We start from the raw sequence: 12,098 nt of genomic DNA on the forward strand, positions 1-12,098 counted from the left end.
CTCCGTGCCGGGGTTTATGTCCCACCGCTCCGTGCCGGGGTTTATGTCCCACCGCTCCGTGCCAGGGTTTATGCCCCACCGCTCCGTGCCGGGGTTTATGCTCCACACCAGCCCCTCCCACCCCTCTCCATCTCCCCCCATCACCCCATCCTTCTATCCCTCTCTCCCCCGTGTGTTTATCCAGCCTCCCCTTAAATACATCGATACTATTCACCTCAACCCCTCCCTGTGGCAGCGAGTTCCACATTCTCACCGCTCTCTGCCCTCTCTCCCCTCCAGACTTGACTATTCCAACACACTCCTGGCCGGCCTCCCACATTCTACCCGACGTAAACTAGAGGTGATCCAAAACTCGGCTGCCCCCGTGTCCTAACTCACACCCAGTCCCGCTCACCAATCACCCCCTGTGCTCGCTGCCCCCGTGTCCTAACTCACACCCAGTCCCACTCACCCATCACCCCCTGTGCTCACTGCCCCGTGTCCTAACTCGCACCCAGTCCCACTCACCCATCACCCCCTGTGCTCGCTGCCCCGTGTCCTAACTCACATCCAGTCCCGCTCACCCATCACCCCCTGTGCTCACTGCCCCGTGTCCTAACTCACACCCAGTCCCGCTCACCCATCACCCCCTGTGCTCACTGCCCCGTGTCCTAACTCGCACCCAGTCCCACTCACCCATCACCCCCTGTGCTCACTGCCCCGTGTCCTAACTCGCACCCAGTCCCACTCACCCATCACTCCCTGTGCTCACTGCCCCGTGTCCTAACTCGCACCCAGTCCCGCTCACCCATCACCCCCTGTGTTCACTGCCCCGTGTCCTAACTCGCACCCAGTCCCGCTCACCCATCACCCCCTGTGCTCACTGCCCCGTGTCCTAACTCGCACCCAGTCCCGCTCACCCATCACCCGCTGTGCTCGCTGACCTACATAGACTCCTGGTTAAGCAACGCCTCAATTTCAAAATTCTCATTCTTGTTTTCAAATTCCTCCATGGCCCCTCGCCCCTCCCTATCTCTGTAACCTCCCCCAGCCCCTACACCCCTCCCTATCTCTGTAATCTCCTCCAGCCCCTACACCCCTCCCTATCTCTGTAACCTCCTACAGCCCCTATACCCCTCCCTATCCCTGTAACCTCCCCCAGCCCCTACACCCCTCCCTATCCCTGTAACCTCCCCCAGCCCCTACACCCCTCCCTATCTCTGTAACCTCCAGCCCCTACACCCCTCCCTATCTCTATAATCTCCTCCAGCCCCTACACCCCTCCCTATCTCTGTAACCTCCTCCAGCCCCTACATCCCTCCCTATCTCTGTAACCTCCAGCCCCTACACCGCTCCCTATCTCTGTAATCTCCTCCATACCTACACACCTCTCTATCTCTGTAACCTCCAGCCCCTACACCCCACTCTATCTCTCTAACTTCCTGAAACCCCTACACCCCTCCCTATCTCTGTAACCTCCTCCAGCCCCTATACCCCTCCCTATCTCTGTAACCTCCTCCAGCCCCTACACCCCTCCCTATCTCTGCAACCTCCTACAGTCCCTATATCCCTCCCTATCGCTTTAACCTCCTCCAGCCCCTACACCCCTCCCTATCTCTGTAACCTCCTCCAGCCGCTACACCCCTCCCTATCTCTGTAACCCCCTCCAGTCCCTACAACCCTCCCTATCTCTCTAACCCCCTCCAGCCCCTACACCCCTCCGAGATCTCTGCTCTCCTCCAATTCTGCCCTCTTGCCCATCCCCCGATTCCCATCGCTCCACCATCGGTGGCCGTGCCTTCAGCTGCCTGGGCCCCAAGCTCTGGAACTCCCTCCCTAAACCTCTCCGCCTCTCTCTCCTCCTTTAAGACGCTCCTTAAAACCGACCTCTCTGACCCAGCTTTTGGTCGCCTGTCCCCAATATCTCCGTATGTGGCTCGGGATCAGAGTGTGTCTGATTTACGCTCCTGTGAAGCACCCTGGGAACGTTTCATTACGTTACAGGCGCTATATAAATGCAGGTTGTTGTATAGAGGTTGCCTCTGGCAGCATTCTGCGAGAGGGATGTGTTTCCTCGAAGCCTCAGCTCGAGGCGGAGAGAGGGAGGGCGAAGGTTAAACCCGGAGTATCGGCTGCGCAGATTAAAAGGGCTGCAGCAGCACTTATCGATTTCAGGAGCTTCCCCTTGCATCCGGAACATTCTGCAGCTCCCTTGGCCGCAACTCAAATTCTCTGATATTGATTTTACGTGTTGCGGGTGGTAGAGACACATTTCTCCTGGATGGGAATTAAATCAACACAAAAAAAAACGGCCGCTGCTTATTCCATCGCGTTCTATCAGGAAACCCAGTCTGGTAAAACCAACACTGAGGGAAATTCATACAGTAATTCCTGTTCCTTCTTCATCCTCAACGTGCTGAGTCTCACTGGGGTACGGGTCCCACACACACTGACTCTCACTGGGGTACAGTCCCACACACACTGACTCTCACTGGGGTACAGTCCCACACACACTGACTCTCACTGGGGTACAGTCCCACACACACCGACTCTCACTGGGGTACAGTCCCACACACACTGACTCTCACTGGGGTACAGTCCCACACACACTGACTCTCACTGGGGTACGGGTCCCACACACACTGACTCTCACTGGGGTACGGGTCCCACACACACTGACTCTCACTGGGGTACAGTCCCACACACACTGACTCTCACTGGGGTACGGGTCCCACACACACTGACTCTCACTGGGGTACAGTCCCACACACACTGACTCTCACTGGGGTACGGGTCCCACACACACTGACTCTCACTGGGGTACAGTCCCACACACACTGACTCTCACTGGGGTACGGGTCCCACACACACTGACTCTCACTGGGGTACGGGTCACACACACACTGACTCTCACTGGGGTACAGTCCCACACACACTGACTCTCACTGGGGTACGGGTCCCACACACACTGACTCTCACTGGGGTACGGGTCCCACACACACTGACTCTCACTGGGGTACGTGTCCCACACACACTGACACTCACTGGGGTACGGGTCCCACACACACTGACTCTCACTGGGGTACGGGTCCCACACACACTGACTCTCACTGGGGTACGGGTCACAAAATCACATTCCACCATTCCCATCACTCATTCTATTTATACCGTATATTTTCCAATATTAAACATGTAATATTCATATTATACTATGAATAGTTAATTGAATTGTAATACTTTCATTAAAATCAGGGATGAAGAATTTGGTATTTAATTGTCTCATGTGTCATGTTAATCCAGCTCCCTCACACTGTCACTCAGTAACCCCTCTCCCCCAGCACCCTGTGTCACTGACTGTATCTGTACTGATGTTAATCCAGCTCTCTCACACTGTCACTCAGTAACCCCTCTCCCCAGCACCCTGTGTTACTGACTGTATCTGTACTGATGTTAATCCAGCTCCCTCACACTGTCACTCAGTAACCCCTCTCCCCCAGCGCCCTGTGTTACTGACTGTATCTGTACTGATGTTAATCCAGCTCCCTCACACTGTCACTCAGTAACCCCTCTACCCCAGTGCCCTGTGTCACTGACTGTATCTCTACTGATGTTAATCCAGCTCCCTCACACTGTCACTCAGTAACCCCTCTCCCCCAGCACCCTGTGTTACTGACTGTATCTGTACTGATGTTAATCCAGCTCCCTCACACTGTCACTCAGTAACCCCTCTCCCCCAGCACCCTGTGTTACTGACTATATCTGTACTGATGTTAATCCAGCTCCCTCACACTGTCACTCAATAACCCCTCTCCCCCAGCACCGTGTCACTGACTGTAACTGTACTGATGTTAATCCAGCTCCCTCACACTGTCACTCAGTAACCCCTCTCCCCCAGCACCCTGTGTTACTGACTGTATCTGTACTGATGTTAATCCAGCTCCCTCACACTGTCACTCAGTAACCCCTCTCCCCCAGCACCCTGTGTTACTGACTGTATCTGTACTGATGTTAATCCAGCTCCCTCACACTGTCACTCAGTAACCCCTCTCCCCCAGCGCCCCGTGTTACTGACTGTATCTGTACTGATGTTAATCCAGCTCCCTCACACTGTCACTCAGTAACCCCTCTCCCCCAGCACCCTGTGTTACTGACTGTATCTGTACTGATGTTAATCCAGCTCCCTCACACTGTCACTCAGTAACCCCTCTCCCCCAGCACCCTGTGTTACTGACTATCTGTACTGATGTTAATCCAGCTCCCTCACACTGTCACTCAGTAACCCCTCTCCCCCAGCACCCTGTGTTACTGACTGTATCTGTACTGATGTTAATCCAGCTCCCTCACACTGTCACTCAGTAACCCCTCTCCCCCAGCACCCTGTGTTACTGACTGTATCTCTACTGATGTTAATCCAGCTCCCTCACACTGTCACTCAGTAACCCCTCTCCCCCAGCACCCTGTGTTACTGACTGTATCTGTACTGATGTTAATCCAGCTCCCTCACACTGTCACTCAGTAACCCCTCTCCCCCAGCGCCCTGTGTTACTGACTGTATCTGTACTGATGTTAATCCAGCTCCCTCACACTGTCACTCAGTAACCCCTCTCCCCCAGCACCCTGTGTTACTGACTGTATCTGTACTGATGTTAATCCAGCTCCCTCACACTGTCACTCAGTAACCCCTCTACCCCAGCTCCCTGGTTCCTGTTTTCCACAACTCCCAGCTAATTCCTCACTGATATTAATAGAGGTTGACTTTATAAACGGAACCGTTTTCAGAGATTGTAGAAATAAACACGCAGACCTCAAATATTTTGCATTTTTTAACAAGTCTGAACTTTAAATAGGAACTGATTTTCTCTTTAAAACGTGTCCCTGATGAGAATTCCAGAGCTTGGGGCCCAGGCAGCTGAAGGCACGGCCACCGATGGTGGAGCGATGGGAATCGGGGGATGGGCAAGAGGCCAGAATTGGAGGAGCGCAGAGATCCCGGAGGGGTGTAGGAGGTTACAGAGATAGGGAGGTGTGCTGGGGCTGGAGGAGGTTACAGAGATAGGGAGGGTGTATGGGTTGGAGGAGGTTACAGAGATAATGAGGTGTGTAGGGGCTGGAGGAGGTTACAGAGATAGGGAGGGGTGTAGGGGTTGGAGGAGGTTACAGAGATAGGGAGGGTGTAGGGGCTGGAGGAGGCTACAGAGATAGGGAGGGGTGTAGGGGCTGGAGGAGGTTTCAGAGATAGGGAGGGGTGTAGGGCTGGAGGAAGTTACAGAGATAGGGAGGCGTGTAGGGCTGGAGGAGGTTACAGAGATAGGGAGGGGTGTAGGGGCTGGAGGAGGTTACAGAGATAGGGAGCGTGTAGGGGCTGGAGGAGGTTACAGGGATAGGGAGGGGTGTAGGGGCTTCAGGGGGTTACAGAGATAGGGAGGGGTGCAGGGGCTGGAGGAGGTTACAGAGATAGGGAGGGGTGTAGGGGCTGGAGGTTACAGAGATAGGGAGGGGTGTAGGGGCTGGAGGAGGTTACAGAGATAGGGAGGGTTGTCGTGGCTGGAGGGGGTTACAGAGATAGGGAGGGGTGTAGGGGCTGGAGGAGGTTACAGAGATAGGGAGGGGTGTAGGGGCTGGAAGGGGTTACAGAGATAGGGAGGGGTGTAGGGGCTGGAAGGGGTTACAGAGATAGGGAGGGGTGTAGGGGCTGGAGGAGATTACAGAGATAGGGAGGGGTGTAGGGGCTGGAAGGGGTTACAGAGATAGGGAGGGGTGTAGGGGCTGGAAGGGGTTACAGAGATAGGGAGGGGTGTAGGGGCTGGAGGTTACAGAGGTAGGGAGGTGTGTAGGGGCTGGAGGTTACAGAGATAGGGAGGGGTGTAGGGACCGCTCTCACGTGTTGAGCACGATGTGATTCTGAGACAGAGCAGCAAACAGACCTGCTCTTGGAGACACTTAGGTTTAAACAGATAAACAGTCGGGAGTGGATTGCTGCAAAGGGCTGGTGTCTTCAGCAGTTTGGTTTTCCCATTCAGGGTTAGCGGTGGGAGTGAATGGGCTGTATTCATGACAGTGGGAGCTCCTGTTCGCTGTGTGGCTGTTCACAGTGCCCTTTGCTTTTCATGCCAAGTGGCCTGGCATCTCAAATAACCTATTTCAGACACACTGTTGGAGGGGCAGCACTGAGGGAGTGCCGCCCTGTCGGAGGGGCAGTACTGAGGGAGCACCGCACTGTTGGAGGGGCAGCACTGAGGGAGTGCTGCACTGTCGGAGGGGCGGTACTGAGGAAGTGCCGCACTGTCGGAGGAGCAGTACTGAGGGAGCGCCGCACTGTCGGAGGGGCAGTACTGAGGGAGTGCCGCACTGTCGAGGGGCAGTTCTGAGGGAGTGCCGCACTGTCGGAGGGGCGGTACTGAGGGAGCGCCGCACTGTCGGAGGGGCGGTACTGAGGGAGCGCCGCACTGTCGGAGGGGCAGTACTGAGGGAGTGCCGCACTGTCGGAGCGGCAGTACTGAGGGAGTGCCGCACTGTCGGAGCGGCAGTACTGAGGGAGTGCCGCACTGTCGGAGGGGCGGTACTGAGGGAGCGCCGCACTGTCGGAGGGGCAGTACAGAGGGAGCGCCGCACTGTCGGAGGGGCAGTACTGAGGGAGTGCCGCACTGTCGGAGGGGCAGTACTGAGGGAGTGCAGCACTGTCGGAGGAGCAGTACTGAGGGAGTGCTGCACTGTCGGAGGGGCAGTACTGAGGGAGCACCGCACTGTCCAGGATAGTCAATGGCTCAGGTTTGCCGCTCGTGTTGTTGTGATATGATGGTGTTTGGGCAGCGGGTGAGGATCACACGGGTCCCAAGGGCTCCTGCACACACCTCCCGGGAGAATAGCCGCAACTGGTAAACAACGCAGAGAGAGGGAGAGAGAGAGACTGAGAGAGAGAGAGAGACTGAGAGAGAGAGGGAGACTGAGACAGAGAGAGAGACAGAGAGAGAGAGAGACAGAGACAGAGAGAGAGAGAGAGAGAGAGACTGAGAGAGAGATAGAGACAGAGATAGACAGAGAGAGAGAGAGAGACAGAGAGTGAGAGAGAGAGAGAGAGAGACAGAGAGAGACAGAGAGTGAGAGAGAGAGATACAGACAGAGAGAGAGAGGGACTGAGAGACAGACAGAGAGAGAGAGACAGAGATACAGACAGAGAGAGAGGGAGACTGAGAGAGAGAGAGAGAGAGACTGAGAGAGAGAGAGAGAGATACAGACAGAGAGAGAGAGAGACTGAGAGACAGACAGAGAGAGAGAGACAGAGAGAGAGAGACAGAGATACAGACAGAGAGAGAGGGAGACAGAGAGAGAGAGAGAGAGAGAGACTGAGAGAGAGAGAGATAGAGAGAGAGAGAGAGAGAGAGAGGGAGACAGAGAGAGAGAGAGAGAGGGGGGAAACGCCTTGGTTTGCTGGGTCTGGTCGGCTGCACGACAGCTCCCCCTACAGGGCAAAGGGGACGGAGCCAGCTGGGCCAAAGATTCATCACCCATCCCACGCTGAAAGGGGTGTAGTTGGCCTCAGTGCCCCTGGTTCGTGGGGGGGTGGGGACATCAACCGGGGTTCAAGCTGCTGATATCTCTGCAGTCACCCCACTGTCCGCACTCCGCCCCCCCCCCAACTCCCCCGTGCTGGGACAGGACTAGTGGACAATATGATGCCGCACATGGCCGAATATCCAGCTCCCTGTCGCATGTAAAATGGCCACTTGGGGGCAAGGGAGAGGAGGGCGGCGGGTGTCCATGGAACAGGATATCGCACGGATAGAGACCGCCGACACAAACACGATGACGCGGGAATCTGGAGCACAGCGCAGTCGTTGGGGGGAGGGGAGGCGGGGGGGGGGGGGTGGTGGGGGAGGGGGTGGGAGGAGAGAGGGCCGGGCGGAGAGGGAGCAAGGGGGGAGCGGGGGAGGGGGGTGGACCCAAGTTTGATGATGATACAAAGATGGGAGGAAAAGCAATGTGTGAGGAGGACACACAAAGTCTGCAAAAAGACACAGACAGGCTCAGTGCGTTGGCAGATGGAGCATACTGTTGGAAAGTGTGAGGTCATGCACTTTGGCAGAAAAAAAATCAAAGAGCAAGTTATTATTTAAATGGAGAAAGATTGCAAAGTGCCGCAGTACAGCGGGACCTGGGGGTTACTTGTGCATGAAACACAAAAGGATAGTATGCAGGTACAGCAAGTGATCAGGAAGGCCAATGGCCTTTATTGCAAAGGGGATGGAGTATAAAAGCAGGGAAGTCTTGCTGCAGTTATACAGGGTATTGGTGAGGCCACACCTGGAGTACTGCGTGCAGTTTTGGTTTCCGTATTTACGGAAAGGATATACTTGCTTTGGAGGCAGTTCAGAGAAGGTTCACTCACTATTGCCCCTCCGACAGTGCAGCGCTCCCTCAGTACTGACCCTCCAACAGTGCGGCGCTCCCTCAGTAACGCCCCTCCGACAGTGCGGCGCTCCCTCAGTACCGCCCCTCTGACAGTACGGTGCTCCCTCAGTACTGCCCCTCCGACAGCGCAGTACAGCGCTCCCTCAGTACTGCCCCTCCGACAGCGCAGTACGGCGCTCCCTCAGTACTGCCCCTCCGACAGTGCGGCGCTCCCTCAGTACTGCCCCTCCGACAGCGCAGTATGGCGCTCCCTCAGTACTGCCCCTCCGACAGCGCAGTATGGCGCTCCCTCAGTACTGCCCCTCCGACAGCGCAGTATGGCGCTCCCTCAGTACTGCCCCTCTGACAGAGCAGCACTCCCTCAGTACTGCCCCTCCGACAGCGCAGTACGGCGCTCCCTCAGTACTGCCCCTCCGACAGCGCAGTGCGGCGCTCCCTCAGTACTGCCCCTCCGACAGCGCAGTGCGGCGCTCCCTCAGTACTGCCCCTCCGACAGCGCAGTGCGGCGCTCCCTCAGCACTGGCACCACGGAGCGTCGGTCTGGATTATGGGGCTCGAGTCGTTGTACTGGGGTCTCTTACCCACAACCCCTGTTGCTATGCGATGCATTCTGATTGAAGATTAGTTCTGAGATCTCTCTCTCTAAATCCCTTTCCATTTCAGGAAATTTATCGAGATCGAAGTCATTGATGATGAAGAATACGAGAAGAACAAGAATTTTTTTATTGAGCTCGGGGAACCGGCGCTGGTCGAGATCGGAAAGAAACCAGGTGAGACTCCATTTTACTGCACCAGTACCAAGCAGCCATTTTGAGAGAGTAGGAGAGCGTGCTTGGTAAATCAGGGGTTAGGGGTCCCAAAATCTGCAGACTGTAGGAAGGGAGGAGAGATTGAACAAGCAGAGAGGTTAAGAGATTTGAGTTCCTTGGATACCATGTCACAGGAGAGGAGTGGTGGTATAATTCTCGATTTAAGGTGAGGAAAGAACTCTAATTTCTTCAACACCTCTTAGGACATCCCAAAATTCCCCACACTTTTGTGGTGTGGTCACTGTTGTAATGTGGGGAAACGCGGCAGCCCCTTCCTGCACAGCAAGCTCCCACAAACAGCAATGCGGTAATGACCCAGGTCGTCATGTTGGTCGAGGGATAAATATTGGCCCCAGGACACCGGGGAGCACTCCCCCTGCTCTTCTTCCAATAGTGGCCCCGGGATCTTTTACATCCACCTGAGGGGGCAGACAGAGGGCCTCGGTTAAACGTCTCATCCAATAGACGGCCCCTCCGACAGTGCGGCACCCCTCCACAGCACTAGCCTGGGCAGTGTTGGCCTGGAATTTGTGCTCGAAGCCCACACCCTTCAAACATGCCGGAGCAGCAAGAAGTGAGGAAGGCCAATGGTATGTTGGCCTTCATTGTGAGAGGGTTTGAGTACAGGAGCAAGGATGTCTTACTCCAGTTATACAGGGCCCTGGTGAGACCACACCTGGAGTATTGTGCGCAGTTTTGGTCTCCTTACCTAAGGAAGGATATACTGGCTGTAGAGGGAGTGCAGCGAAGGTTCACCAGACTGATTCCTGGGAGGGCAGGACTGTTATGAGGAGAGATTGGGTCGACTGGGCCTGTATTCACTGGAGGTTAGAAGAATGAGAGGGGATCTCATTGAAAGGTATAAAATTCTGACGGGGTTGGACAGACTGGATGCGGGGAGGATGTTTTCCCCTGGTTGGGAAGTCTAGAACAAGGGGTCACAGTCTCAGGATACGGGGTCGGAAATTTAGAAGCAAGATGAGGAGAAATGTCTTCACTCAGAGGGTGGTGAACCTGTGGAATTCTCTACCACAGAAGGCTGTGGGGCCAAGTCACTGAATATATTTAAGAGGGAGACAGATAGATTTCTAGACACAAAAGACATCAAGAGGTATGGGGGAGAAAGCGGGAATATGGTGTTGGGATAGAGGATCAGCCATGATCGTATTGAATGGCGGTGCAGGCTCGAGGGGCCGAATGGCCTACTCCTGCTCCTATTGCCTATGTTTCTATGACTCGAGAGGCAGTGTGAGGGAGAGTGAGTCGTGGCTAAGGCCCTGTGTGAGGGATGCCGGCATTGCAGTGGGTCAGTAATCCGGAGAAAGTGAGATCAAATCCGAGCGCGGGCAACTTGAGAGTGAAAATGTTATAATAAACAGAACGCTGGGACCACTAAAAATGGAAATTGCCATTTTAAAAACTCCAACTGGTTCACTAACATCCCCTTTTAACGGGAGGAGAATCTATGGCCTTTAACCCGGTCTGGCCTATATCGGACTCTAGTCACGCACCAAAGTGTTTAACTCTCTACTGCCCCCTGCAGTGGCCTAGCGAGACACAAGAACATCAGAAACAGGAGCAGGAGTCGGCCATTCGGCCCCTCGAGCCTGCTCCGCCATTTAATACGATCATGGACTCAGCTCCACTTCCCCGCCCGCCCCCTTATCGGTTAAGAAACTGTCTATCTCTGTCTTAAATATATTCAATGTCCCAGCCTCCACAGCTCTCTGGGGCAGCGAATTCCACAGATTTACAACCCTCAGAGAAGAAATTCCTCCTCATCTCAGTTTTAAATGGGCGGCCCCTTATTCTAAGACCATGCCCCCTAGTTCTAGTCTCCCCCATCAGTGGAAACATCCTCTCTGCATCCACCTTGTCAAGCCCCCTCGTAATCTGATACGTTTCGATAAGATCACCTCTCATTCTCCAGAATTCCAATGAGTAGAGGCCCAACCTCCTCAACCTTTCCTCATAAGTCAACCCCCTCATCCCCGGAATCAACCGAGTGAACCTTCTCTGAACTGCCTCCAAAGCAAGTATATCCTTTCGTAAATACGGAGACCAAAACTGCACGCAGTACTCCAGGTGTGGCCTCACCAATACCCTGTATAACTGCAGCAAGACTTCCCTGCTTTTATACTCCATCCCCCTTTGCAATAAAGGCCAAGATACCATTGGCCTTCCTGATCACTTGCTGTACCTGCATACTATCCTTCTGTGTTTCATGCACAAGTAACCCCCAGGTCCCGCTGTACTGCGGCACTTTGCAATCTTTCTCCGTTTAAATAATAACTTGCTTGGTTACATCAAACCTCTCGGTTCCGAAATAAGGCCCACATACCCATCTTCAAAAGGAGCGACAAACGCCTGGAGAGCGAATACACTTAAAAAAAAATTGGCCCTCTTTTTTTTTTGCCCCCCCCCCCCCCCCCACTGCTTTGCTGTTGCCTATCGCCCCCTGACCTGCGACCCTTGAACTCTGCCTTCAGACGACTCCAACGAGAACAAGCCTATAATCTGGGAGGAAGATGAGCAGATCGCCAAGATGGGGTGTCCGTGTCTGGGGGAGCAAACTACGCTGGAGATCATCATCGAGGAGTCCTACGAGTTTAAGGTAAGCAACTGCTTGTTGTATACAACAACAACCTATATTTATATAGCGCCGTTAACCTACAGAAACGTTCACAGGAGTATTACGCGATAGAAATTTGACCCTGAGCCGTGTAAGTGGAAATTGGGACAGGTGAGCAAAAGCTGGGTCAAAGAGGCGGGTTTTAAGGAGCATCTTAAAGGAGGAGAGAGAGAGGTGGAGAGGTTTAGGGAGGGAGTTCCAGAGCTTGGGGCCCAGGCAGCTGAAGGCACGGCCACCGATGGTGGAGCGATTATAATCAGGGATGCTCA

At 54.4% G+C, this 12,098-nt stretch overlaps 1 protein-coding gene across 8 annotated transcripts in view; it reads left to right on the top strand.

The window, feature by feature from the left end:
* The window catches only part of LOC139239524 (sodium/calcium exchanger 1-like), a 66,802-nt gene that overhangs the window by 39,521 nt on the left and 15,183 nt on the right, over positions 1-12,098 (top strand). For 5 of the 8 annotated variants that reach the window (XM_070868330.1, XM_070868333.1, XM_070868332.1 and 2 more), the window contains 2 exons: positions 9,052-9,158; positions 11,687-11,811. In XM_070868330.1, coding sequence (XP_070724431.1) covers positions 9,052-9,158; positions 11,687-11,811 — 232 coding nt within the window. Of the gene's footprint in view, positions 1-9,051; positions 9,159-9,205; positions 9,242-9,264; positions 9,295-9,831; positions 9,846-11,686; positions 11,812-12,098 lie in introns of all 8 variants that reach the window. The other 3 variants (XM_070868331.1, XM_070868336.1, XM_070868337.1) reach the window with 3 other exon arrangements.

This window comes from Pristiophorus japonicus, chromosome 27 (genome assembly GCF_044704955.1).
Source record: "Pristiophorus japonicus isolate sPriJap1 chromosome 27, sPriJap1.hap1, whole genome shotgun sequence".
Taxonomy (NCBI): domain Eukaryota; kingdom Metazoa; phylum Chordata; class Chondrichthyes; family Pristiophoridae; genus Pristiophorus; species Pristiophorus japonicus.